Source organism: Eptesicus fuscus, chromosome 18 (assembly GCF_027574615.1).
Source record: "Eptesicus fuscus isolate TK198812 chromosome 18, DD_ASM_mEF_20220401, whole genome shotgun sequence".
Classification (NCBI taxonomy): Eukaryota; Metazoa; Chordata; class Mammalia; order Chiroptera; family Vespertilionidae; genus Eptesicus; species Eptesicus fuscus.
Window position 1 is genome coordinate 1,094,670 of NC_072490.1, and position 26,944 is coordinate 1,121,613.

Consider the following 26,944-nt stretch of genomic DNA (forward strand, 5'->3'; position numbering starts at 1 on the left):
CCCCACGGGGAGCCCCCGAACCCCGTCCGCTGCAGCCCGTACCCAGATTGTTCCCACTGGGGTCCAGGTAGGGGATGTCGCGGATCTTCTGCAGGATGACGCCAAGGTCGTGGGAGCTGTTCAGCGGGAACAGCGGGGAGGCCCGGTGGCTGTAGGACAGGAGGCCAACCTGGGGGAGGGGACACAGAGCCTGGAGGGGGTGACAAGGCAGGGATGGGGACCCGGAGCCCAAGGGGCAGACTGAACCTGAAGCAGGAGGGGCAGCAGTGATGGCAGGAGGGGGAGCCCGGGGCAGGGTTGGGAGGAACCCTGGGCCCGCGGTGGGTGGGGAGCGGGCAGCGGGTGCGGAGCGCAGGGTGGGGGGCAGCGGGACAGGCAGGGGTCTGGCTGCCTCTGGGGCCAGACCTGGACCGCCTGTGGCCCCAGAGGCCCAAGTGCAGACACCAGACGCCCCAGGGCCGCCTTCACGGCCGCTGCGCGATGGGCGCTGTCCTGCGTGGCGTGCACCAGGAACACCAGGTCCATCCGGCCCCGCGGACACGCTGCGGGAGGGGCCGGGTTACTGAGCAGGTCGGTGCTCTGGCTCCCCCCTCGGCCCCCCCACGGGGCCGCCATACCTGGGCTCTGTGTGACCGCGGCCGGAGCACCCCGGACCCCCTCCTGGACGGCCGTCAGGGAGAAGACGTAGGCCACGCCAGGCTCTAGGCCTGTCACCCGCTGGGAGCTCGAGATGCCGGGCAGCGTCTCTGAGGCCCCGGGCGCTTCTGCAGAGGACAGCACTCGGCTCAACAGCAGCCCCCGTGGGGCTCCCTGCCAGCCCCCCGGACCCTGGCCTCCCCTCACCTCGGCCCTCAAGTGGCCTCCACGACAGGATGTAGCTGGATGCCCCGGGCACTGGGCTCCAGGCCAGAGTCACCGAGTCGACGGAAGTGTCCACCACACGCAGCTCGGTGCCCGGGACACGCGGTGCCTCTGCAGGGGGAGGCGAGGGCCAGGCTCAGAGCCTGTGTCCTGGGAACCCTAAGGGGGCCCCGGGGCAGGCTCACGCCAGTGAAGGGGGTGACACGGGAGGTCATGCTGGGGTCACCCCATCACCCGGAGTGGTAGGGGGGCTACAGGGGAAGTCACTCAAGGTCACGGGGTGCAGAAAACCAGGAGGGTCATCAGTGGGGAAGAGAGCACCCCGGGGAAGGATGGTGCTCACCCGTATACGCCGTCACCTCCGTGGGGGGCCCTTCCCCAGAAGGCCACAAGACACTCAGCCACACGCGGTGCAGGGTCCCGGGCTCCAGCCCGTCCAGTTCATAGCCGCTGAGCTCCGGCCCCAGGACCCGAGACTGGTCCTGGCCGCCTGGAGCAGGCGTGGGAGGGGCGGGAGGTGTCACAGCCCAAGGTTAAGGGCCTGCCAGCTCGCCGGCCCTCACCCACCTTATTGACCATGACCTCGCCCGCCTCGCAGACCACCAGGTCCACCTCCTGACCTATCGTCCCCCTTCTCGCTGACCCTGCCATTTGACAGGCTCGCCGGGCTGATCCCGGATGGACGCGGATGCCACAGACCCCCTGACAGGCCGAGCCCACTTCGCTGACCCTGCCTGCCCACAGCCCCACCCCCAGGGTCCCTCACCCCCACGGGCACTGCTCACCCTCGGGTCGCCAGCGCAGCCGGAAGCCGTGCGCCCCGGGCACCGGCTGCCAGCGCAGGCTCAGCGAGTGCTCCCCTCTCCGCACCACGCGCAGGCTCTCCAGGGCCGGCGGGACGGCGGGCGCTGGACGGAAAGCGTGGGAATCAGGAGGCTTCGCCCCCGTGGCCCCTGCGCCAATCCCAGGCCGACCGTGGAGCACGCCCCGCCTCCAGACGACCCCTCTGCCTATCCCAGGCTTCGCCCCGCCTCCCCTAGGCCCCGCCCCCAAAGCCCTCTACCAATGGCGGGTCCCTATTCCCATCGCGACGTCCCGGCCGCCCGGCCCAGGCTCGCCCCGACCCAGGGGGCCTACGCGTGGTGACGAGGATGGAGACGGGGGCGCCCTCGCGGTCCCCGACCAGCGCCGTGACTCGCACCGCGTAGCTGACTCCGCCCTCGAGGCCGCGTATTTCTGCGGAGTCCGTGCCTCCGGGGAGCATCTGTTGTCTCGTGGGGCCACCTGATGGGGGGGGGGGGGCAGGGGCGACAGTCAAGGGGGTGCCACGGAGGCAGCCACGGAGGACAGGGCGGGGCCGGGGACAGGGCGAGGCCGGGGACAGGACAGGACCTGGGGCACAGGGCGGGGACAGGGGGACAGGACAGGGCCAGGGGGACAGGGCGGGGCCGGGGACAGGACAGGACCTGGGGGACAGGGCGGGGCCGGGGACGGTACCCTCGCTCCGGCCCCAGGTCAGTCTGTAGGCTGTGGCTCCAGGGACGCCCACCCAGGTGACCCGCAGGCCATCGCTGGACGCGGTGAGGATCTGCAGCTTGGACACACTGCCCACGGGCGCGGGGTCTGGGGGCAAAGGAGGGATAAGGGGTCAGGGGCCACGGAGTGGCTGGCAGTGCAGGCCTGGCCAAGGCACAGAGGTCAGAGGTTACTGAGGACACGTCAGTACAGGAAACCTGTGAGAGGGCGCAGGTCAGTGCCGCAGAGCGGGCAGCTGGACGCACGGAGGGCGCTTTGGGTGGATGCGCGGTCAGTGTGGGGAGGTGGCGTGGGGAGAAGTCACTGCGCAGGGGTGCAGGGGACGGCGGGAGCGGCCAGGAAGACACGGCAGGGCGGGGTGCACTCACCGGTCCTCACAACCACCGACGTGGGGGGCCCATCCACACCGGCCACGTGGGCCCACACGCGCACCGTGTACTCCGTGTCCGGCTCCAGCCCGTCCAGCTCGGCCGTCGCGGCCTCCCCAGACACCAGCTGGGACTTCTCTGGGCCTGGGGGTGAGGATGGGGGCAGCTCCAGGGCTGGCCAGACGCTGGTCCCCCGCCCTGCCTGGACCCCTAAGAAACCCCGGTCCTGCCCCTCACAGCCCTCCCCACCCTCTGGTCCCCTCCCAAACCCCGGACCCCCACCGTGGCCGGAGTGCCAGGAGACCCTGTATCCCGTGGCGCCAGGGACCCTGCTCCAGGCAACGGTGACAGAGGAGCTGGTGGCCTGAGTCACACGGACCGTCTTCACTGGGCCCAGGGCGTCTGAGGGGAGAGGCAGTGGGGCGTCTGCTGGGGGAGGCATCGGGGGCCTGATAGAAGGCAGGTTTCTGATAGGGGGGCCAGGGAGTGGGTCAGATGAGGGAAGAAGTGGGGCTCCTGACAGAAGCAGTGGGATCTGAGGGCAGGTGGCAGGCGGCTGAGAGACGGGAGGGAGGGAGGTGCCCATGGGCGTAGGAGGCAGCGAGGGGCCGGGAAAGGAGAAGGCGGAAGTCAGAGGAGGGTCGGGTCCAGCAGGAGAGGCAGAGGCCCTGAAGAAGGGGGTGAATTTGGGGGCAAACAGTGGGGGGGGGGGTCCCAGGCAAGAGACAGAGGATCAGAAAGGGCTGGGGCTTGGGAGGAGGCCAGGGAGACGGGAGGGAGAAGGGGAGGCTCCGAGGGAGGAGGCCGTGGGAGTCAGAAGGCGGAGCCTGGAGAGCGGAGGAGAAGCAGGGGTCCGAGAGGGGAGGCCTGGGGTCTGACCAGTTCGAGCGACGGTGAGGGAAGCGGGGCCCTCCTCTCTCCCGCGCAGGGCCGACACCGACACCCGGTAGGAGGTGCCAGGCCGCAGCCCCGTGATGTCCGTGCTGGTGGATTCCGGGGACAGCGTCCGGCTGGCCTCTGGACCTGGGGTCAGAGGGAAGTGTTGGCCCGGCTCCCGCCTGCCCCTTCGGCCCCACACCCTGAGCGCTCCCCTCAGCAGCCCCCCACACCCTCCACGGACCACTGTCTGTCCTCCAGCTGATCCGATAGCCACTGGCTCCGGGCACGGGTCCCCAGGCCACCCTCACGCGAGTTAAATCTGACGCCACGACCTGCAGCCCTGGGACAGCGAGTGGGGTTTCTTGTTCTGGGGGTTGAAGACAGAGACCAAGGGTCACGACTCGGGTCAGCGAGCCAGGCAGCTGGCCCCCACCACCCTCTGGCGGCGCTCACCCCGGCGGACAGTGAGGGTGCTGGCGCTGCCCTCACGGGAGCCCACTCGGGCGGACACCCGCACGGTGTAGCTCAGCCCCGCGCGGACGTCATCCAAGTCGAAGGCTGTCTGACTCCCAGGGAGCACCAGGGTCCTCTCCACCCCTACAGGGAAGCGGGGAGCGGGGAGAGCCTGTGAGACCCGGGATGCGGGAGAGGCGGTGCTCAGAGATGGACAGATACAGTGAGGGGTGGGCCACGGGCTGGAGCGGGGAGAGGAGAACGTGAGAAACAAGGACCCAGAGATGGACAGGGACACGGATGGCAAGGGCGTGACAAACGGAGATGTGGATGGTGGGGTCAGTGGGCGTGACAAAGGGAGATGTGGATGGTGGGGTCAGTGGGCGGGGACATGGATGTGGATGGTGGGGTCAGTGGGCGGGGACATGGATGCAGGATGGTGGGGTCAGTGGGCGGGGACATGGATGTGGATGGTGGGGTCAGTGGGCGGGGACATGGATGTGGATGGTGGGGTCAGTGGGCGGGGACATGGATGTGGATGGTGGGGTCAGTGGGCAGCGATGTGAGTTGACAGGTCACATTGGTAGTGATGTGGGCGACAGGGGTCAGAACTGGGTGGGGCGTGGGATGAGAGCTCAGCACGGACAGTGGCCCCAGAGGGCGGGGGGTGAGCTCAGAGGGGTGGAGGTGAGGGCCGCGGACGGGAAGCGGGGCAGGAAGTGGAGACAGAGGGGGCGGAGCAGTGCTGTCTTTGGAGCTGGATGGACAAGGAGTGAAGGGGCCGGTGAGGTGCGATCAGACGAGGGCTGGAGCTTTAGCGTGTGTGTGGCGGGGAGGGGGCGGGGGCGCCGGCTGTGTCCGCCTCACCCTGGGTGCCGCGCACGGCGATGCGGTACTCGGTGGCACCGGGGACTGGGCTCCAGGACACCCGCACCCGCTGCCCGGGCAGCTCGGTCGCCCGCAGGCCTGTCACGGGGCCCACCGGCCGCTCCGGCCCTGTTGGAGGCCACAGCATGAGGGGCAGCCCGGGCCTGTCCCTGCCCTCCGGCCGGGCCAGGCCCGGGGCCCTCACCCGTGGGGACCACGGTGGCAGGCGTGGCCACCTCCCGGCCCTCCAGCAGCGTGTAGAGCGTGAAGCGGTACTCCGTGCCCGGCTGCAGCCCGTCCAGCTGGTAGCGGGTCACCTCCGAGGGCAGCACCAGCTTCTGTGCCGCCTCCACGCCTGCGGGGCGGCGAGGTCAGGCCGGCTGAAGCCCAGCCCGCCCGCCCGCCCGCCCTCCGTCTGCACTGACCACGCTCTCGCCGCCACTCCAGCCGGTAGCCGCGGGCCTCGGGGACCAGGTTCCAGGACAGGAGGATGGAGGTGGGGCCCAGGATGACGGGGCGCAGTGTCTGCTCCACCGGAGCGTCTGCCCGGCACAGGGACGTCAGCGCCCCGGCCTGGGTGCCCGCCCGCCCGCCCGGCCCGGGGACAGCCCCGCCTCTCACCGGTGCGGGCCGTCAGGGCGGCGGCGGGCCCCACGTTGCGGCCGTGCAGGGCGCTCACCGTCACCTCGTAGTCTGTGCCGGGCTGCAGGTCACGCAGCACCACGGACCCCTGTCCGGGGCCCAGCTCCTGCTGCTGCGTGGGGCCGCCTGGGGGCGCACAGAGGGGTCAGGGTGGCTGACCCCGGCCCCCACCCTCCTGTCTGGGGTGCAGGGGTGCCCTATGGCCCACACCCCCCACTCACCACTAAGGAGCCGCCAGGTCACACGGTAGCCGGTGGCCCCGGGCACGCCCCGCCAGGCCACCAGGAGGCTGTGGGCGGTGGTGTTCTGGACCGTCAGCTCCGGCCCCTCCAGGGCGGCTGGGGGAAGGTCCCGCCAGCGGTTAGCGGGGGGGAAGTGGGGGTCACTGGGGGGGGGCGGGGCGGCGGGCGGGGCGGAGGGTAGCAGACTGCTCACTGGTGCGCGCCGTCCCGCTCACGGCCTCCCCGATGCTGTTGGCGTAGAGGGCGACCACGGTCACTTGGTACTCGGTCAGGGGCTGGAGGCCCTGCAGCCGCGTGCTGGTCTCGCTGGCCGGGACGCTCACCTGCCGGGGTCAGAGGTCACCGAGCCTTGCTCAGCCCAGTCCCCAGTCCCCCACCCTCCTCCCCCCTCCGGACATCTTTACCTCCCGCCGCTCACTGGCCAGCGGCTGGCCCAGGCCCGTCAGGGGCGTGTACTGGACCTGGTAGCCGCTGACGGGGCCGCTGGCCGCTGTCCACTGCACCCGCAGGGACTGGCTGCTGGGCTCGGACAGCACCAGGTCTCGCGGGCCAGAGGGCGCGACATCGGCTGGGAAAGCGGGGGATCGGGCAGCAGGGTCAGGGGTTGGTGCTTGTGGTGAGGCGTTGGGGTCAAGGGTCAGGATCAGAAGGCAGCACCCTGGGTTTGGGGTCAGAGCACACAGGGTGGGGCTGGGTCGCAGGCCCGGCCGGGCGCGGCGGGCAGGGACTCACGGGGCAGGGTCGCGGGCACGCCGCCCGCGGTGGTGCACACCCTCCGTGAGACGAGGGGCAGCAGGGTCCTCAGGATGCTGAAGTCGTTGACGAAGAAGAAGAAATCGCTGGTCGGCTGGGAGGCCACGCGCCTCAGCTCGTCGGGGTCCGCGTTCTTGATCCCTGGGGAGAGGCCGTCAGGGCTGAGCTGCCACCCGCCCCGCCCGGCCCCGCCCGCCCGCCCGCCCGGCGGAGACTCACCCACGGCGAACAGCTTGACGCCCTGGCCCTTCAGCCTCTGGGCAGCTGAGTCCACCAGGTCCTGGGACTTCCCGTCCGTGATGAGGATGCAGACCTGCGTGGGAGGAGGGGTCAGGCAGGGCGGCCGCAGACCTGAAGCAGGGCCCGGGGCCCGGGGGGGAGGTCACCTGGGGGACGCCGGGCCGGGCCAGCCGGGGCAGGAAGACGCGGTCGGCCACGTGGAGGATGGCGGCCCCCGTGCGGGTGTTGCCCCCCTTGTAGCTGAGCTCGCGGAGGGCGCGGATCACCTCGCTCGCCGAGCCAAGCGCATCCAGGCCGAACTCTGTCCTGTGGGTGGGGGGGTGGGGGGGTGGGGGGTGGCAACAGACCAGGGGCCGGGCCCACTCCCGCCCTCGTCTCAAGGGGCCCCTGGGGTGAGGGTGGTGGGTATCAGGGCCCTTGGGGGTCCTCTTGGCCCTGTGGTTCATCCCTCCACCTCTGACACCCCCAAACTAACTCCTCAGGTGTCCCCGTGTCCCGCCTGTGGTTGGGCCAGGGCAGGCCTCCCTCCGGCCTCCCTCCCGGTCAGTGAAGGAGCCGCAGGAGGAGGGCCGGCGGTGGGAGGGGCTGATGCCCTCTGGGGCCCGAGAGGCTGAAGGCATGGGGGGGGGGGGAAGGGGGAGGAGCCCGGCCGGCGGGCTCTGAGCCGGGCCCTCCTGGGCTCCCCGTGCACAGCCCCCTCTTTGCGGGGCACTAGCCTGGGGGTGTCTCCGGGGCGGTGGGCCGGGCGCCCGCACTCACCGCGGGTCGTCGCTGTACTGCACGGCGGCGAAGCGCACGCCCTGGGCCCCGGCCGCGCCGGCGAACGGCAGCGCCAGCCCCTCGAGGAAGCCCCGCACTTCGCGGAAGTTCCCGCGGCCGATGGACGAGGAGCCGTCGAGCAGGAACACGATGTCGGCGGCGTAGAGGCGCGTGCAGGTCACTGGGCGGGGAGCAGGCGGGACCGTTCTCGGAGCCCCTTCCCCCAACTCCCCTGTGGCCCGGGACGACGGGGAGGCGGGGAGCGGCCCCCATCTGTGCCGTCCGCCCGCACCGAGCGGAGCCGGACCCCGATCCCCCTCCCCCGACCCCCCTCCCCGCGGAGGGTGCGGGGCGAGAGCTGCCTGCACGCGTGGGGGGGCCGAGGCTGGCCCCTGCGGAGTGACAAGGGTAGGAGAGCCAGCGCGCATCTGGGGTCAGGGTTGGGGTGCAGAGGCTGGGGTGCGGTTTGGGAGACGCAGCGCGGGTCCCGGAGAGTTTGGGGAGACCAGAGACACAGGAGCCTACGCGCGGGGGCGGTCGGGACGAAGGCCGAGTGTGGCCGCGGGGCCGGGGTGCAGGGCCCGGGCCGGGGTCCCTCCTGGTCGTACCCACCTCGCTCCCCGGGCTGGGCCCGCACTCGGGGCGCCCCCGCCAGGATCCCGGCGCAGAGCGCGGCCACCAGGAGCTGCAGCCTCATCCTGGGGGTGGGGGGGGACGGTCAGCCAGGACCCCGCATCTGTCCCGCACCTCCGCCGCCTTGGCGGGTCCGAGCCCGGCGCTCCCCGACCCCCAGGCCCAGTCTTGCCTGCCGGTCCGGTCCGGTCCGCCGGCGCCACCGCCAGCCACCGCCGAGTCCCGCAGCCCCGGCCGAGAAAAGTCCCTAATCCCGGGGGGCGGGGCGCGGGCGGGGACCAGGGGCTGCCTCCACCCACCGGCCCAGCGGTCGCCGCCCCAGCCGCCCCTGGACAGATGCTCGGACTCGGCTGAAAGCCCCACGTCCACGGCTCCTGGGAACCCCCCCAAGTTCCTCTGCAGACAGAGCGGAGGGGCCAGATGTCCTGGCGGCTGAGCTGGCACCGTGAGAGCGAGGGATGGAGGCGGGTTCCCAGGCTCCGGGGGCAAAGTGACTCACCCCAGGGGGCCAGACAGCCACCCTGTGATTCAGCCCCCCCGTCCTGGGGGTGGGTCTCCTGTGCCACCCCATCCCCTTGACAAGCAGAGCAGCCCCCCCAAACAAGGGCTGTGAGCTCCCCCCAGGGAGACAGCACCACTGCCCAGGGCCTGCCCTCTCCCGTGTGTGTGTGTGGGGGGGGCAGGAGAGAATCTCACGCTTATGCATGCGTGTCCATCCCAGCGCCCTGCGTCCCCCACGTGCCGGAACGGTCCCAGACAGATGCCATCCAGCTGTGCCTGCAGGGACCACCCACAGTGACAGCTCCTTCCTCAGGAATTCGCCCCTCCTGCCTGCCCCTCTCCTGCCTGCTCCCCTGTCCTGCCTCAGGCCAGACCCCCACCTATGCCGCCTCGCCTTCCTCCCACCACCCCCCAGGCCGGGGTCACCTGGGCTTCCCTCCTCCTGCCCTCACGCCCACCTGTGCTCCCACCTTCCTAACCACCCTTGGCCGCCCCACCCTCTCCCCTGAACTAGCCTGACTGCCCACTTGTCTCCTGCACTGGCTTCTGAGACTGATAGGCCCCCCAGGACCCCCGGTCAGGGCCCTGTCCTGAGGAGGTGACTGTGTGTGTGTGTTCATTAGAGGCAGAGCGTGCCCCAGGCCTCCCCTCCGTTTTCCCTGCCAGCCCTGGATCATTCTGGAAGCCTCACCGCTGCCACCGAGCCTCCCAGCATGCCTGGCCCCGGCAGAGTGGGGACCCACAGGCTGCGTGGGGAGAGCTGGGGTGGCGCTTGTTGAACTGGTCTCCCCTGGACCCCTCCAGGGCCTGCAGCTCCAGGGACAGCCACTTGTCCCATCACCCAGAAGGCAGAGGGACCTCTCAGCGCTGGCCCCTCCTTAGCTCTCCTGGGGTGCAGAGCTGTGACCCACAGGGCCCAAACCTTCTCCCAAGGTCACGCTCTCAGCCATCTGCCAGGACCGCGCCCCCCCCCCCCCCCCCCCCCCGGCCCCGGCTCTTGAACTGATCTACAGGTGAGGGTAGCAGAGAACCAGACAAGTCTTGCCTTGTCTTTTTTTTTTTAATAGATTTTTATTGATTTCAGAGGGAGAAAGAAACATCAACGATGAGAGAGAATCATGGGTCGGCTGCCTCCTGCACGCCCCACACGGGATCGAGCCTGCAACCCGGGCACATGCCCTGACCGGGAACCAAACTGTGACCTGGTTCATAGGCCGCCGCTCAACCCTGAGCCACGCCGGCCGGGCCCAGACATGTTCCTGTTCCCGGGGCAGCTCTGAGACGCCCCTTCCCTTGCACAGCAGGGTGGGTGAGCAGGAACAATCGGCACATACAGTACGGACACAAGTGTGGGTGAGCCTTTAGGGGAGACAAGGCCCAGCTGGCAAACCTCACCGGAACCCTGAGGGGCCCCAAAAGAAAGGCAGGCGCCTGCTGGAGAGGCTGCTGGAGGTAGGGGCAAGGCTGAGGCTGAGTGCATGTCTGGAGCTCCTGGGAGCCTCGAGAGCACAAGTGTGGTCCTCTGGGCCCCTGCTGCCGCCTCCAGGCAGGCTCCCCCCACCCCCCGGCCTGGAACAACACAGCCCGAGGCCAGTGCCCTCCATCAGGGCAGCGGGGCCCTGAGCTCTGTCCTCCCCGGCCCTGCCCTGGACATGTCCTTCCTGGCCCTGGCCTGGGCTTAGAAGCCAGTTCATCCTCAGGAGCTCCAACTCGGCCTGGTGAGCTGCCTCTGTGAGCACAGGGGCCGGCCAGGTTCCGCAGTCCTCGCTCCCCCGTGGCCCCAATGTGGGGGGATCTGAGTCCCCAGCCTGAGCTCTCGAAGCACCTGGCATTGCTTCCTAGCTGACAGCGGGAGGGAGTCCAGGGTGCTCTGGCTGCTGTGAGGCCGGGGCTTCTGAACCGTCCTCAGCAATCCTGACCCAGGACCTGCTCACAACTCCCAGCAACACCTTCCTCGGAGACTTGGCCCCTCACTCCCCTCCTCCTCCCTCTCCTCCCCCCCCCCCCCCCGCCCGGCTCCCGGGGAGCTGACTGCAGGGCTGGGGCAGGAAGAGGGCCTCCCCTGCCTGCCTGCACAGGGCCCACGGGCGAGGGGACCAGAGCCAGAGCCCCGGGAAGATGGGGAGGGGACGGGGCAGCAGCTCAGGACTTGCCTGGGAGACCGAGGCAGGGAGGGGGTTCGGGTCCCACTGAGCTCAGGGCTATTCTTGGAGCCTGAGTCAGCGCGAGCGAGCGAGTGAGCGAGCGAGAGGCAGGAGTTTCTGCCCTGCCTGTCCAGGCAGCAGCGAGGAACCAAATGGGAACACGATGCCCCAGGCTCCCTCCTCCCAGAGCCCAGGGTAAACACGAAGGTGGCTCCGCAGGGAGCCCTCGGCCCCTCTTGGTCCATCCGGGGCCCAGGCACCAGAGGGTGACAGCCAGGGGCTTCCGCCTGAGCACCCCGAGTCCCCGGGGGGCCCTCCCTCAGGGCAGAGGCTGGTGTGCAGTCCCCGTGGGCGCCCTGCCTCACGGGGGCGTTCTGGCTAAGTGGGAACATCTGGCCTCATCTGCCTGAGGCATCAAAGGCTTCCAGCCTACTGCTGGCCCCCCGCTGAGGACACGCAGCTGCGGGGAGGCGGGAGGACCGGGACGTGGCCTGGGGGAGCCCCCTCCGCTGCCCAGTGGACCCCATGCAAAGCCAGAGGACACGCAGCTCTCACCAGGGCTTTATTGGTGCGGGGGGTGGGGGGGGGGGGCGTGTTCCTGGCGGGGCCGGAGCCACCCGCCCGCCCGCCCACAGGCTTCCTGCCTAGAAGCGCAGCCAGAACATGCCGCTGCGGGTCCGGTTGTAGTCGGGGAGCTGCTCGATGGGGCCTGCGGGGATGGGTGGGGTCAGGGAGGGGCGCCCGGCTGGTACAGGGACACCTGGCCCTGCCCGCACCCAGTTCGGGCTGCCCAGAGCAGCACAAGGCAGGCTGAGGGGAGGGGGGAAGACGTCCCGGGGTGCTGAGCCTGTCCCTTCACGCTCGGCCTCCGAGCCCCACCCCGCGGTGCCCGTTACCTGGTGGGTCGGGCATGGATGGAGGCACCTTGGCAGGGAGTCAGGGAGCTGCTGGGACAGGTTTTCTGAGCAAGAACTCCCTGGCAGCCAGACTATGGGCAGAGCCTCTTGGGGCCTCTGGCTGCTCCCAGTGCAGGCGGGGGAGGGGGGAGGGGAGCAAAGGGCCCAGGGAGGAGAGAGAGCGGCCGCCGGTCACTCACCCACTGCAGCCACTGCGGGGCACTGGTCGTAGAAGTACTGGGAGCAGACCTCACGCACTGTCTGGGCATCGACCTCCTGCAGGCAAAGCAGGGCACCACCCCAGCCAGTCAGGGTCACCCAGCCGACCGAGGGCTTTGGCACAGACCTCGGCGCTGCCCCGGCCCCAAGGGGAGGGCAGGGCTCATCCACCCCACAGCCAGGCCTCTGCCTGCCTCTTCCCTGCAGCCACGCCAGCCCCGCAGGGCCGGGGCCTCTGCCTGCACCCAGGGGGCTGCCCATCAGGCTTCACTGCCCGTCGGAGAGTCAGCCCGGTCAAAGCTCCAGCCCCGCTCCCGCCTACCGCAATCCTGCTTTCCCACTCGGCCAGGGGGATGCGGCGGCCGTAGGTGAGGAGGCTGCGTCCGATGTCCTCACACACAGGAGTGGTGCCTGCGAGGGGAGGGGAGGCTACAGTCCACCCAGTCCATCCTGGACCAGGCACACACCCACTCCAGCTTCTGGCTGACCCCTGAACCTTGTCTGACCCGACTGCAACCCTCACTCTACAGCCCTGTCACTGTGGGAATGGCCACCCCCTGGCCGCCCGCCCTGGATCTGGGCCCCAGCCGCTGTGGGCAGGCAGTGGGCTGTGGTGCAGCCGAGTTTCCCTTCGTCTTGGGCAGGAATGGGGCCCCCGGGGCTGTCACCGCCAGGAAGCCCATCACCACGCCGGGCGCAGGGCTCACCGTCCAGGTGGGACACGAGGGCATTCCTGAGGAGGTTCCGGCCCCGGCGCACGTCGCTCTCCGTGGCGCTGGTGCACAGGCGCATCCTAACGCGGGGGGGGGGGGGGTCCACTGAGAGGTGCTGTCTCGGCCCCACCTCCTGCTCCCAGGCCCCAGCGCTGCACTCACCACTGGCCTTGCAGGAAGAACACCATGTCGTCGATGCTCATGCGGTCGCAGACAAAGTGCGCGCCCAGCAGGCCCGTCTCCGCGTAGCAGATGTTGAAGGTCTGGAAGCTCTGGCACAGCTTGTTGGCCACGGCGACGGAAGCCAGCGGGCTGGACAGGTTCTGCGGGCCAAGGCGGTCAGCAGCCACCCCGACGGCGGCCACCCCTCCCCCACAGGGCAGTGCACGCCGTCCCAGAACCCTCTTCTCCGAGACCAGGCCCCACGCCCACCGGCACTCACCACGCCGCCGCCGTAGGTGCAGTCATAGTGGCCGATCATGGCGTTGGCCACCTGGAGGGCCACGTTGTCTGGGTTGGCCCAGCCAGGCCCCTCCACGGCGATGGCCACGTGGGCCAGAGGCAGGGCATCGTCACGGTGGGAGATCTGAAACGGGCACGGCCACACTGAGGGACGCCTGCCGACCCGGGCGCCCAGAAAGGGTGCAGGTGGGGGAGGGGGTGCAGGTGCAAGCATGTCTGTGAGGCAGCAGCCCCAGGCCTCCCACTGCCGAGGCACCTCCGGGGTCGGGAGGTGCCGTGTGCGTGAGGGTCCCTCCTCCAGGGGCCCGGGCGAGGGCACTGCCCTGCCCACCAGGCAGCACCTGGCTGCCAGTGAAGCGGCACGGAGCGAGCGTGGGCACAGCGTCCTCGGCGTACGTCCCGGAGATGCCGCTGAAGTGCTTCTGGGCGAGGTCCAGCAGCTGCCGGTGCTCCACCCCTGCGAGACAGCGTGTCACCGGCCGCCCGGCGCGGGCACAGGGCCGGACAGGGTGTCACCGGCCGCCCGGCGCGGGCACAGGGCCGGACAGGGTGTCACCGGCTGCCAGGTGCGGGCACAGGGCCGGACAGCGTGTCACCGGCTGCCAGGCGCGGGCACAGGGCTGGACAGGCGTGTCACCGGCTGCCCGGCGCGGGCACAGGGCCGGACGGCGTGTCACCGGCCGCCCGGCGCGGGCACAGGCACAGGGCCGGGGAGATAGCAGAACGTGACATCGGACAGGGTGAGGAAGACCCGTGGGTGAGGAAGACCCGTGGGCAGGCTCTGCCTCGGGGTGGCGGGCACCTCAGGATGGACCGCACTGCGCGCCGCAGCCAAAGGAAAGCTGAGCCTAAAATCGGTCCTTGCGGTGCCTTCTCACCTGCACCGAGGACGAGACGGGCTCCCGGGCACGAGCCACCTGCCCTGCCTTGTCCCGCTCACCCTCCCCTCACGCAGACCCTGGTGCTGCCCTGGGAGGGTGGCCAGGGACAAGCACGGAGGCGGTGCTCAGTGCGTGACTAGCTCTGGGGGCCCAGGGCTGGAGCACTGCCTGGCACCATTACAAACCCGTGCCCGCGGGGCCTGCTCTGCTGTCAGCGCCGTAGCCTCCCGGGATGCGCACAGCCTCCAGCGGCTCTGCCGTGCCCCTTCCGCCCTGGGAACTTCCGCTGGCCTCGGCCAGGCCGGGCACGCCAGCAGCTCCCACTGCGCTTGGTCCCAGGTTCACTGGCCCGAAGCCACCAACAGGCCCTCCCCGTCAGCCTTCCTCCCGGCACCAGCTGCTGCCCCTCTCCCGTCCCAGGCCCGCCCCGGCCCCCCTCAGTTCCCATCGGCGCCACCATCGTGGCCCATCTACTTCTCGCCCTGGCTCCCCACCTCCCACGGCACCAGGGACAGCCCCCAACCCCCGGGTCTGCTGGCCTCTGCGTTGGCCCCAGTGGCGGCAGGACACGCCGAAACCACGACGCTGCCAGCCCTCTGCCCAGGCGCCCACTCCGCCTCTTGCGGCCTCTGCGAACAGCTCCGCTTCCTGAGCAGCCCGCCTCCAGCTCCGAGTCCCCAGCACGGCCGCTCTGCCTTCCTCTGCAGGCACCTCCCTCTGCCTCCAGTGCGCACCGCGTGCGGGGCCTGGTGTGCCGCCGGGGCCGTGAGGAACAAGCCCGAGGCTGCCGCTCCCACCAGCCTCCGGCCGGGCCTCTAAGACCGGGTGGGTGAGGGCGGCGAGGCACAGGCAGAATCCCACTCCATCTCAGACGGGACAGAGGCTGCTCCCCCCGGGGGGGGGGGGGGAGGGCGGGGAGGACAACAGCGTCCCCAGGGGCGGAAGATGACCCCGCTCAGAACCAGGCGACCTGAGCCCTGGTGACCAAGGCCGGGCCTACCCACCATTGCCACCGGCTTCGCCGGGCCCAGCACTCACCGCCCGCCGCCGCCAGCACCATGCGAGGGGCCTTGTAATGCTGGCCCAGGAACTCGGTCAGGTCGGCACGCGACAGCTTCCTGCAGGACACGGCCAGGGCTCAGCGCCTCCCGACCCAGGGACTTGGGTCACACAGAAGGGGGCCGAGGAGCAGCCAAGGAGACGTGGCTTCTCACTGCTCGGTCCCTCCCCATCCCTGCCCCCACCCTCCAGGCCCAGAGGGCAGCCTTGCCTGGCCCAACTCCCACCTGACCTCAGGACCGGCCCAGAGGCCCCTGTGAGGAGGGTGAGCTGGCCCTGTGGGCTCGCGGGGCAGCAGAGCTCTCCCACCACAGGACGGAGCCCACGGATGGGGCACCCACACTCCCTCCGGCCGGCTGTCAGGGCAGGCGTGGCAACGCCCTGCGATCAAGCCCCGAGTTCCAGCACGAGCACAGGCCACACTGCACAGGAAGTGCTTCCAGGGCGTGAATGAGGCCAGTCCACAGCACGGCAGGCAGCCAACTGAACCCACTGGCGCGGACGCGCCGAGCCGGCCAGAGGGGTAACGACGTCCGCCGCAGCCCAGCCGCCCACCTGACGTTGTCGCTGGGCCCCTCCACGGGCTGGGCGAGCGGCGTGCCCTGGAAGGCCGTGGCGTGCAGGTAGTCGAAGACCACATCCCGCAGGGACGCGTCGTTCTCCTGCAGCTCCCGCAGGATCACGTCCCGCTCCTTCTCGATCTGCGAGTCCTCCAGGCTGCAGTTCTGCACGATGTCCGCCAGCAGCTCCACGGCTGGGGGCAAGGACAGTGTGGGCACCAGGGGCCGCCGGAGACCACACAGCACAAACCCCAGGCCTGGCACCTGCTGCCCGTGGCCAGGCCGTACGCGAGGGCAGCCCGTTCCTCGGCCAGGCCAGGGCTCCTGGTGCCGGTCCCGCCCCCGCCCCCCCCCCCCCCCCCGCGGCGCTACCTTTCGGCAGGTCCTTGGACAGCGCCTTGATGTAGTAGGCCGTGTGCTCCCGGGTGGTGTAGGCGTTCAGGTGGGCCCCCAAGCTCTCCACCTCCTTCTCCAAGGCATTGCCAGGCCGGTTCTTTGTTCCCTGAGCCAGACCCCAACGGCACCGTCAGGAGCCGCGAGAGCCCAGGACCCCCGGCTGCGCAGACTGAAGGCCCACCAGAAGCAGTGCCTTCGGCAAAGAGCCCGGGCGCAGAGCCCAGGGTCTGTGCCTCCCAGCACGAAGCCGGCTCTGCGCCGAGGCCACAGCATCACGGGCAACGGCGTGGAGACAGCCAGGCCCAGGGGAGAAGGGCGTGGCCAAAGCGAGCGGCCTGCAACCCAGAGCTCCCCAACAGTCGGCCTTACCAGCACCCTCCCCTTACCCACAGGCCTGCCCAGGCGAGCTCACACCTGCGTTCAGGGGACCCTGCCGCTGCCTACTCCCCCACACCATCCATATGACTGTGTGCAGCGGCCTGTCCTGTGCACGTGTGCGAACATCTGCACAGCTCTGGCCAGGTAGCTCAGTTGGTTAGAGCTTCGTCCCGATATACCAGGTTGTGGGTTTGATTCCCAATCAGGGAATACACAGGAGGCAACCAATCGCCATTTCTCTTATCCATGTTTCTCTCTAAAATCAATAAAAACATATCCTCGGATGAGGACAAAAAAAATCAATCAAGCGAGAATCAATATAATTGATACCTTTCTCTCAAATCGAGAAATAAAGAAGAGCCCTAACTGGTGTGGCTCTGTGGGTGGAGCAGGGCCTGCGGACGGAGGGGTGCCAGGTTCGCTGCCAGTCAAGGGCACATGCCCGGGTTGTGGAGTCGATCCCCAGTAGGGGGCGTGCAGGAGGCAGCTGATCAATGATTATCTCTCATCATTGATGTTTCTTTCTCTCTCCCTTCCTCTCTGAAATCAACAAAATTAGAAAAACAAAATTAGAAAAACAAAAAGATCTATGCCTTAGCCAGTTTGCTCAGTGGTTAGAGCATTGGCCCGCAGACTGAAAGGTCTTGGGCTTGATCCTCGGTCAAGGGCACATATACCTGGGTTGCAGGTTCGACCACCCACCCTGGTTGGGGCACACGCGGGAGGCAACCAATTGATGTGTCTCTCTCACATCGATGTTCTCTCCCCCCCCTTCCCTCCCTCCCTCCCTCCCGTCCAATCCTCTCTGAAAACCAATTGGAAAACACCCTCCGATGAGGATCAACAAAAAGGTCCACACACATCGCTGACGCTGCAGCTGGCCAGGCTGCCCATCCCACGTCTCCTCCTCCGTGTTTCCATTCATTCAAAACGCCAGTCTCTCCTCTGTGCCAACCGGGGCTGGCTGGGGGCCACCGGGGACTGTCCCCCCAGGAGAACCTGAGGCCCAGGAGCCCACAGGCGGAGCGCCGCGCAGAACGCCTGCTCAGCCAGCCGGGTTGCAACGCGCGTGCCTATGGCGGCTCCACATCGGGCCTCGCACGCCCAGGCCGGCCTCGCTGGTGAAGGGGGGCTCCTGCGGCTCCCGCGGCTCCCGCGGGTCTGACTCTGGGCCTGTGCAGCGCTCCGCACACAGGTGCTCACAGGAGAGGCGAAGACCAGAGGCCGCCCGGCTGCCGCCAGACTGAGGAGGCGGCTTCCCGGAGGACAGCCCGGAGCCCGGGGAGAGGCGGGCGGGACGCTCACCTTGAAAGCCAGATGCTCCACAAAGTAGCCCGCCCCGTTGTTCTTCTCGTTCTCGTACCGGCTGCCAACGTCAATCCACACCCCGACCTGGACAAGAAGGAACCAACAAATCACTCCAGCCCCACGTACACCCCACCCCGGGTGGCTGAGCAAAGCCCAGGACCCCCACCCACAGGCTGAAGTTGAGGCTCACAGCCCCAGTGGGGACAGCCGTCTCCCAGCAGGACACTGTGCGTGGCGGTGCCCAGAGCACCCGCGGCGACAGGACCAGTCACGCTGCATCGCTCCCCCTCCTGCTGTGCTCCTGACCCGTCAGCAAGGGCTCCCACACGAGTCCCTGACGTCTAACGGCACCTCACCTGGTCCCCTCACGGCACCCGCAGGGAAGGCTTAGGCTCCTCTTAACTGTCAGTGACTGTGTTTTCTAGGAAGCAACACGGGGCAAACGACCTCCCTCTCCTCTGACCACTGCCCTCTCCGGCCGTGCTGAGCTCATCCTTTCTCTGCCAAGGAAGGAGGCTGCCGGTTCAGACACGGGCGTTTACACTGGGAAGTACCCTGCACTCACACTTAAAAGGAGTTTTCATCAGACCTGAACACTGAACACGCCAAGTGTCTCCCTGATAGCCAATCAGAGGATCCGATCATTTTCTTTTTTTTGAAAAATATATTTTATTGCTTTTTTACAGAGGAAGGGAGAGGGATAGAGAGCTAAAAACATCCATCAGCTGCCTCCTGCACACTCCCCACTGGGGATGTGCCCGCAACCAAGGTATATGCCCTTGACCAGAATCGAACCTGGGACCTTTCAGTCCGCAGGCCGACGCTCTATCCACTGAGCCAAACTGGTTAGGGCCCGATCGTTTTCTTAGTAGCCTCCTGTGTGCTGTGAAACAAGCCACACCACTCACCCCACAGGGTCACACAGATTTAGTCTTTTAATTTACTATTCGTTCAGAGTCGATTTAAAATTTTACATCTTGCCCTGGCTGGTTTGCTCAGTGGATAGAGCATCAGCCTGCAGACTGAAGGGTCCCACGGTTTCGATTCCTTATGGTCAGGGCACATGCCCTGGTTGTAGGCTCGATCCCCAGTAGGGGGCGTGCAGGAGGCAGCCAATCAATGATTCTCATCACTGATGTTTCTATCTCTCTCTCCCTTCCTCTCTAAAGTCAATAAAAATATATTTCAAAAAAAATTCTCACATCTACTTTCCTAAGAGATACTGACGTACAACCATATGTCGTAAATTCTTACGTGAACATCTACCCCACGCTTAACACCCTTGGGAAGATGCATTTTAAAATCCATGGAACCCTTTGACAATAACTGCAGCATCCTTTCTCTGACTTTCTCCTCACAACCTGGAGCATCTACTAGCACATGTACTAGGTGCACCAGTTAATAATGCGGATTTTTCCCAATAGATGGAGTTACACGCATGTTGATATATATATGCTATTTGATATGTATGCTATTTTGTTGTATTGACAAGCTTCAAAACTTCATATGTCAAATTTGCTGAAGGTGTTAACATCATAGATATTTTTACACTTAAAAATGTCCAATTTCATGCCAAAAAAAGAGCATTTGCGGGAAGTTTAAATTCATTACTTTATTTTGAAGAAAAGTGCTGCTGAAAGTTACTTTGGGAAGCTTATAGCGAACATGCTCCATCTCGAGATACTTGTGAACGCTGGTTTAAACGCATTAAAAGTGACGATTTCGATGTGAAAGACAAAGAATGTCCAGGTCAACCGAAAAAGTTTGAAGACCAACAATTACAAGCATTATTGGATGAAGATGCATGTCAAACTCAAAAACAACTTGCAGAAAGATTACACGTTGCTCAGCAAACAATGTCCGACTGTTTACAAGCAATGGGAAAGATTTTAAAGGAAGGAAAATGGGTGCCACATCAACTGAACGGAAGACAAATGGAAAACCGAAAAGTCATCAGTAAAATGTTGCTTCAACGGCATGAAAGAAAGTCTTTTTTGCATCGAACTGTGACTGGTAATGAAAAGTGGATTTATTTTGAGAATCCCAAACGCACAAAATCATGGGTTGATCCAGGTCAACCATCAACATCGACTGCAAGGCCAAATCGATTCAGAAAGAAGACAATGCTCTGCGTTTGGTGGGATCAGGAAGGAGTGGTGTATTGTGAGCTTCTAAAACCAGGTGAAACCGTTAATACTGATCGCTACTGACAACAAATAATCAATTTGAACCACGCTTTGATAGTAAAACCACCAGAATGGGCCAGAAGACACGGCAAAGTAATTTTGCTTCATGATGACGCACCAGCACACACTTCAAAGCCAGTTAAAGACACGTTAAAAGATCTTGTCTGGGAAGTGTTAACCCACCCGCAGTGTTCACCAGACCTTGCTCCTTCAGATGACCACTTGTTCTGATCGATGGCACATGCCCTTTCTGAGCAGCACTTCAAAACGTACAAAGAAGTGGAAAATTGGGTCTCTGAATGGTCTGCCTCAAAACAAGAAAAGTTCTATTGGGACGGTATCCACAGATTACCTGAAAGATGGGGGAATGGGTAGCTAGCGATGGACATTCCTTTGAATAAAGCACTTTTGATGTTTCTCTCGAAATTACCGTGTTTTCTATGATTACAAAAGCTGCATTATTAACCGGTTAATAGTCAATCCGAATTATTAACCGGTAAAAGGCCGATCCACATTATTAACCAGGTGCAAGTGGTTAATTCGCATTATTAACCGGTACACCTAGTACAGGGGTCTGTGCTGAGCCTCTGGGCAGGCTTACACAGGTGCCATGTGATAAGGAGGTTGCCCTTGCCCTTTGCTATGTTTTGTACCAACATTACACGGGGCATCGTCTGTTCCTGAACGGAAAGATTTTGCCAATGAAACCACTTTGCCCTGGAGTTTGGGGTGGGGAGAAGGATGACTTCTTGAGAAAATTCTCACCTATCCCTATGTCTAGTCAAGATTTCTGTCCTTGAGTCAAATGTGAGGATTTGCATTTTTCTGGAAAATCACGCATTTCACTAGAATCCCCAAATGCGTTTCCCGTCAACGCCTTCCTGGTCTGGTAAGGAGTATGACCTGCTGTCTCTGAACCCCGTTTTCCTCACTGTCACCCTGAGGCTGTGGCTTCTCTCACGTGAGAAGCTGGGGGAAAGCTTGGCCCCTGCTTGGCGGGCATCGTCGGCGACCGGAGTGCAGGCTGCGGGGCCTGCCCCCGCCCCGAAGTCAGGAGGGGCTCAAACCGTAGAGGCCTGAGCCCAAGGTCACCCCCGACCCGGTCCGACCCCCGACCCCGGGGGCGCCACTCACCGTGCAGGTGGGCTGGGCGGACTGCTCCGAGGCCACGCGCAGGCCGTTGTCCAGCTGGCTCACCTGCGTCTCGGGCACGCGCTGCAGGGCCTGCGCGAAGGTGGCCGTGCTCCGCAGGCCGGGCGGCTTCAGCAGGGCCGGGGGCTGCAGGCGGGCGGCGGGGGCCGAGGCCTGGGTCCGGGCCTCGCTCCTCAGCGGCCGGACCCGCGGGGTGTCCCCGTCCCCGCCGCCCGGGCAGCCGCGAGGCCGCCATCCCCACCCCCGCCCGGGGCCGTGACCTTCCCACGGCCCTGACCCCGCGACTTCCCCGATCCCGGCCCACCGCCGCTAACAGCCCACCCCAGTCCGCGTCCCGGAGCCCCGCGCGCCAGAGCCCCGCGCCCCCGCTGCCCCCTCACCGATCGGCGGGTGCGCAGCAACACTCGCGTCCCAGCGCCGGCCGCCCGGCAGACCGCCGACGCCGCCATCTTCCAGTCCTGTCGGCCCGGGCCGCGCCGCGCATGCGCAGAGCGACGCGGCGGCGCCCGAGGCGCACGCGCAGTATCGCCCCCTGGCGCGCGGCCGCCCCCTGGCGGAAGCCGGGAGGATTCACTCCGGCCGGTCGCCGGTGCCGTCCGCGCGGCCCGTTCCACCCGCGGAGGGCGGAGCGCGTTTCTCCCGGTCCGCGCGCCCCCGGCCACCGCGTGCCCGGAGCAGCTCGGCGGCAGCGGGGCGTGCTGGCTCCCAGAGGCAGTTGCTGGAAGTCAGGTTTGTTTTCTTTTAAAAGAACGAAGCGCCTGGGGTCGAGGTGGGCGGTGGAGCGCGGTGTGGCCCAGGAAGGAGGAGCCGCGGCGATGAACTCGGGGAAGGGTTCCCGTCTGGAAAGCAGAGCACACACAGTTCCAGTAACTCGTCCCCCATTTCCTCCTGAGCCCGGCTGGCAGCAGTCTTTTCTATTGTATTTTTATTTTTAAATCCTCACCCGAGGATGTTTTCCGTGGAGTTAAGAGAGGGGAGGAGAGAGAGATCAGTCGGTTGCCTCCCTTCTGTGTCCCTGCAACCTGGGTCGGCGCCCTGACGGGGCATCAAACCCACAACCCACGGGATGATGCTCCAGCCGCCGGAGCCCCACGGGCCGGGACAGGGGCGGCATCCTCCGAGCCCGGACTCCTGCCCGCCGTGGGGAAGGGAAATTCTCCCCCCCTGCCCCCCGAGAATTTGGCTGAACCCACAGGAAGCAGATGAACAAGAGAAAACCAGGTTCCCGTTCCACTGCCTGGAACCCCGGAAACGTGACAGTCAGACGCCTCGAGCACGAGAGGCTCAGAGACAGAGTGAGAAGTGGGTGAGACGTGCTGAGCTGACAGCACGGGGCACACCGTCGGGGGTCGGGGGCACCCCACGGGGAACCCCACGGCAGCGTGCCTCGCCAGCCTCCGCTCACTGCCCAGCTCCGAAGCCGTGGCCTCGCGTCTCGCACGTGTCTAAGAGCCTCTGGACCTAACACCTGTGTGTTCTGCTGCGGCCACGACCAGCCACCACCGGCGAATGGCCGGGCACCACACACGTGTCAGCTCGCCGCTCACGAGGCCACCGTCCAGCATGGACGCCGCTGGCTGGGAGCTAGCCCCGCCGGGCTGCTCCTCCTGGAGGCTCCGGGAAGGAAGCACCCATGGCCACCAGGCTGGTGAAGGAACTCAGACCCGGTGGTTGCAGGACTGCGGCTCGTTCCTTGTGGCTGCCCCTGCCCCCTGCAGGCATGCCCGGCTCTAGAGGCCTCCGAGTGCCTCGTACCCTGGACCGGGGGGGGGGGGGGGGGGGGGGGGGGGGGGACGGACCCGCTCCCCGTCTCCGAAGCCAGTGGCAGAGGCCGCGCTTCTGTGTGGGAACTCAGGTGGGTGCTTGGGCCATCACCAAAGGAATCCAGAGTCGTCTCCCTACTTCAAGGTCCTTAATCTTTTTATCTTTTAATATATTCTTATTGATTTCAGAACGGGAGGGAGAGGAAGAGAGAGAAGCATCAATGATGAGAGAGAATCATGGATCGGCTGCCTCCTGCACGCCCCCTACTGGGGATCGAGCCCACAACCCAGGCATGTGCCCTTGAGCGGAATCGAACCCGGGACCCTTCAGTCCTCAGGCCGAAGCTCTATCCACTGAGCCAAACCAACCAGGGCTAATGTTTTTAAAAATATATTTTTATAGATTTTTAGAGACAGAAAGTATGGGAGAGGGAGAGAGAGCAAGAAACATGGACATGAAGTTGGGTCTGCAGCCGGGGCAGGAGCATGGGGTGGGCGATGAGCCACGCCGGCCGGGGCTCCGGCTCTTTAACCTTCGTTCTGCCTGTACAGCTCCTTTTGCCAAGAATTGTCACATGTTCACTGACCCCATGGGTACCTTGAGGGGCTATGATTCTGGCTGCCACCCCCCCCTGGGAGGCACCCCCCAGCTGCCCCCCCCCCCCCCCCGCCTGTCTCCTGAAGTCCGACCACCCAGCGGTTCCCCGACCGGGCCCTTAGGTGCCCACCTCTCCGACAGCACCCTCCCCTCTCATGGCCGTTTCAGGCCCGGCCGCCTCTGTAGAGTGACTGCCTTTTCGGGTCTGTCCCGCCATCACCGCCACCTCCCCCATTTGAGTGGGCGAGGGAGGCCCGCAGCGTTCTGCACGTCAGCCGGTCCCGGTGAGCACACAGTAGGTGCTCGTCCCACCTGTGGAATACAGACGGGGACCCAACCGGAGGCTGGTGACGCTCCTTCAACCTCCAGTGCCCTTTGCGCACTTCCCGGCCTGGGGGCCCCCAGCAGTGCGTCCGTGGGAGCGAGTCTTTTTTGAAAATGTACAAAAGTGAGACAGTCCAACCGCACCCAGTCAGGCCCGCTGTCCTTCCCCGCCGGGACGCCCCTCCATCCCGCCTCCCCCGGGATGTGACACTGGAGCGGCAGAGCCATTGGGGTGCAGCCAAGAGGAAGGTGAATTGGGGACTGTCGCTGGTTCTCCGGGAAGCGCACGCTGAGCGGGAGCTCAGGATGCTCACGGGGAGGGGGGACCCCTTACAGATGGGCATCGGGAGGGAGGGACCCCCGTGGCGAGGCTCCGGGCAGCTGGGTGCGGGGGTGTTGGGGGGGCGGCACCTCTCCCACAGGGAGGCCCGGGGTTTCGGTTTCGAGGGACAGGCTGACGTTGGCTCCCGCCTGCGTCTCAGCTCACTGTCCCCGCCTGTCCCGCAGGAACCGCCTCTAGGGCCCCCCAACCCCCGCTGGGCGGGGGCGGAGGCCAAGGTCCTGCATTTAGAACCTGCCCAGCGCCCAAGGTTAGAAAACCGCGCCGCGCCACGCAGGAAAGCAAGGCCTGGAACGTGCGCAGCCCGGGGCTCGTCCTTGGGAAACCGTCCCCTCACACGGCGTCTCTGAGAGGCACGGCGGGAAGCGTCTGGGATTTGCCGACAACCCAGCGCCTTAGCCCTCAGAGAGGCCTCCTCTAAACCATCGGTGCGGAGACACACACCGCCCTCGGCCCTGAGGAGGAGGAGGAGGAGGAGCTGCCGTCCTCGTCTCTGTGGGAACCCTCAGCCTCCGTCCTCCGGAGGCCGGGGAGCGAGCAGCGGGACGGAGCATTACAGAAGGGCGTCGGGGCCACCTGCTCTCGCCTGGCCCCGGCCCTGCGCGTTCCGACAGTTAACGTCTGTGCTGCTTCTCCTTATCCTAGCTCACTCGCTTCTGGTTTTAGTTCGTGACGTCATCGTTTTTCTAAAACGGAGGCCCTGGCTGCCTGGCAGGAGGGAGAGGGGGAGGGGGGTCCCTTTGGGAGGGCCTGCCCTCCCTCCCCTTCCTGGGGCCTTGGAGCAGGGCCACTCAGGTGCCAGAGCACAAGTTTGAGACACCACAGGGCTCCCCCCGCCCCCCCAGCTCAGGCCCCGAAGCCCAGCTCGGAGCCCTGGCTGGTCTTACCACTGGGCCTCCCTCCCTGGACCACCCAAGGCTGACCGATGGTCAAGTCTCCTCCTACCCCCTGGGGGCCTCCAGGGAGCCCCAGAATAGCAGCTGGATTTCTGGGCAAAACCCTTAGGGAGGAGGGGTCAGTTGGGGGCGGGCAGTGGAGCAGTGAGTCAGCTGCTGGCTCTACACGTTAGGAGGGGATGCGGGGAGGACAGACACACAGGCCCGGCCTGGCCCGGCGCCCCAGGCTCCCCGCCCCGGAGGCCACCAGGCGGAGGCGGGGGTCGGGTCACCCACACGGGGTGGGAGTGCCCTTTATTGGCCTGGGCTGCTGCGCGGCCAGGTGCTGCAGGTGGCCCTGGATCTGGGCCAGGAGGGCGTCCAGCATGTGCAGGACCGTGAGCAGCAGGGCGTGGTCGGAGAGGGGGGTCCGCCGCTTACAGGGTCCGGAGGCGTGAGCCGTCACCTGCAGGAGCTGAGGACCGAGAGGCAGGAGTGAGAGCCGAGGGTGGACTGGGCGTGAGGAGGGGCATCCCTGGGGCTGGGGCCATGGGCTCGTGAGGGGAACTGGGTGGTGGAGGGTCTGTGGGCTGGAGTGGCCGTGGGGCCCCTGGGGGCTGGATGAGGACTAGGCGTTGAAGGGAGCCGGAGGGCAGGGTCCTGGCCCTGGGGTACGGTCAGGGGTCAATGGGTGTGGATACACGTACGGACCGTGGGGGCGGGGGCGGCGGGCTCTCACCTCGGCCCCGGCGGCCTGCGGGCCCCGCCTGCGCAGCACCTTGCGGCCCACCATCAGCATCATGGCGCTGGTGAGCATGACCCCGGCCACCGAGTAGATGGGGTTCATCCCCAGGCCCATCCAGTGGCCGGGACAGCCCAGGCTGACCCCGCAGCCGTCCAGGCTGCTCGGCTGGCACCCCCAGGGCTGCAGGTCCAGCCCCACCTGGTACCACAGCGGCCGAGGCCAGGCCTGGGCGGGGGCAGACTTGGCCAGGAGGAAGAGCAACAGCAAGAAGGACGGTGCGCACTGCATGGCGACAGCGAGTGCCAGCGGAACCCGGGGCTTGGGCGCCTGGCGACGGCAAACACCCCTCCCCCGAGGCAGGCCTGGCGGAGGCAGCGGGTTCCAGGGGGGGAGGGGTGTGGCCTTCCAGGAAAATGGAGTGGGGGCTGGGGGTGGGGCAGTGCCAGGCCCGGAGCGGGCAGGCAGGCTTGGGGCCCAGGACGGAGGGAACGGCTCCTTCCCCCTCCCTACTCCACACTATCACCCACCCCCTACAATCCTAACGCCCTGCAGTGCAGCCGAGTGCGGGCTCAGGAGTGGGGCCTGCCCGGCAGGTGTGGCTCAGCGGTTGAGCATCGACCTATGAACCAGGAGGTCAGGGTTTAATTCCTGGTTGGGGCCCAGGTCCAGGTTTCAGACTCGATCTCCAGTGTGAGGTGTGCAGGTGGCAGCCGATGGGTGATTCTCTCGTCACTCATGTTTCTAACTCTGTCCCTCTCTGGAATCGATAAACACATATTTAAAAAAAAAAAATGTAGGCCCTCCCTGTCCTCGCCTCCCCTCCCACCGCCCGCTCCCGAGCGCACCTGCTGTTCCCGGTGCACTGCCCTTCCCTCCCAGGCGGGCAGCTGGTTCCCGCTCACGTGTGACCTGCTCAGACCTCCCCTCCGTGACCGTCCGTCCGGGCAGCAGTCCCTTCGCCCTCACGTGACCTTTATTTCCTTCCGAGCTTTCTGAGAAGCTGAGCCAGTGTTTACCAGGCACTGCCACGCGCCAGGCAGTCCCGGAGCCAGGACGAGCTGGCAGAGCGGACAGACAGCCCGCCGTCCTGGCGTGGCACTCACGCGGGAGCGGGAAGCAGAGCTGGTCAAGGTGACTCGTGCCCCACCCCACCCCGCCCCACCTCGGGGCATTTCCTCCCGCCTCATGGAGTAACCAGGAGGCACCAAGCA

The 26,944-nt window shown here is 66.3% G+C and overlaps 3 protein-coding genes across 4 annotated transcripts in view; all 3 read right to left on the reverse strand.

The window, feature by feature from the left end:
• COL7A1 (collagen type VII alpha 1 chain) overlaps positions 1-8,458 on the reverse strand; it is a 36,548-nt gene extending 28,090 nt beyond the window's left edge. The window contains exons 1-26 of the mRNA XM_054729811.1: positions 8,406-8,458; positions 8,213-8,298; positions 7,601-7,781; positions 6,988-7,147; positions 6,821-6,914; positions 6,581-6,742; positions 6,253-6,416; positions 6,042-6,171; positions 5,828-5,944; positions 5,586-5,732; positions 5,390-5,506; positions 5,170-5,319; positions 4,965-5,093; positions 4,098-4,241; positions 3,886-4,011; positions 3,645-3,788; positions 3,048-3,167; positions 2,766-2,909; positions 2,359-2,484; positions 1,999-2,145; positions 1,647-1,769; positions 1,205-1,351; positions 844-972; positions 618-764; positions 406-542; positions 43-169 (exon numbers count right to left, since the gene is read on the reverse strand). Coding sequence (XP_054585786.1) covers positions 43-169; positions 406-542; positions 618-764; positions 844-972; positions 1,205-1,351; positions 1,647-1,769; positions 1,999-2,145; positions 2,359-2,484; positions 2,766-2,909; positions 3,048-3,167; positions 3,645-3,788; positions 3,886-4,011; positions 4,098-4,241; positions 4,965-5,093; positions 5,170-5,319; positions 5,390-5,506; positions 5,586-5,732; positions 5,828-5,944; positions 6,042-6,171; positions 6,253-6,416; positions 6,581-6,742; positions 6,821-6,914; positions 6,988-7,147; positions 7,601-7,781; positions 8,213-8,297 — 3,397 coding nt within the window. The 5' untranslated portion in view covers position 8,298; positions 8,406-8,458. The remainder of the gene's footprint in view (positions 1-42; positions 170-405; positions 543-617; positions 765-843; positions 973-1,204; positions 1,352-1,646; positions 1,770-1,998; positions 2,146-2,358; positions 2,485-2,765; positions 2,910-3,047; positions 3,168-3,644; positions 3,789-3,885; positions 4,012-4,097; positions 4,242-4,964; positions 5,094-5,169; positions 5,320-5,389; positions 5,507-5,585; positions 5,733-5,827; positions 5,945-6,041; positions 6,172-6,252; positions 6,417-6,580; positions 6,743-6,820; positions 6,915-6,987; positions 7,148-7,600; positions 7,782-8,212; positions 8,299-8,405) is intronic.
• A 2,969-nt stretch (positions 8,459-11,427) lies between these two features.
• LOC129152151 (cytochrome b-c1 complex subunit 1, mitochondrial) lies at positions 11,428-21,575 on the reverse strand. Of its 2 annotated transcripts, none has more exons than XM_054729755.1 (13): positions 21,469-21,575; positions 21,071-21,214; positions 17,748-17,834; positions 16,041-16,170; positions 15,664-15,862; positions 15,088-15,167; positions 13,510-13,625; positions 13,149-13,292; positions 12,869-13,029; positions 12,701-12,786; positions 12,316-12,404; positions 11,975-12,050; positions 11,428-11,587 (listed from the first exon to the last, which is right to left on the reverse strand). In XM_054729755.1, the coding sequence occupies exons 1-13, from the start codon at positions 21,535-21,537 to the stop codon at positions 11,523-11,525; spliced, it is 1,446 nt and encodes a 481-aa protein (XP_054585730.1). In that variant the 5' UTR covers positions 21,538-21,575; the 3' UTR covers positions 11,428-11,522. The 2 variants fall into 2 exon arrangements, with proteins under 2 accessions (XP_054585730.1, XP_054585729.1); XM_054729754.1 differs by having other exon boundaries at positions 21,071-21,241.
• Positions 21,576-25,277: 3,702 nt separating this feature from the next.
• TMEM89 (transmembrane protein 89) lies at positions 25,278-26,044 on the reverse strand. The gene is made up of 2 exons (XM_008157668.3): positions 25,728-26,044; positions 25,278-25,463 (listed from the first exon to the last, which is right to left on the reverse strand). Exons 1-2 carry the CDS (start codon positions 26,019-26,021, stop codon positions 25,278-25,280), a joined length of 480 nt encoding a protein of 159 aa, XP_008155890.1. The 5' UTR covers positions 26,022-26,044.
• Positions 26,045-26,944: the final 900 nt, after the last annotated feature.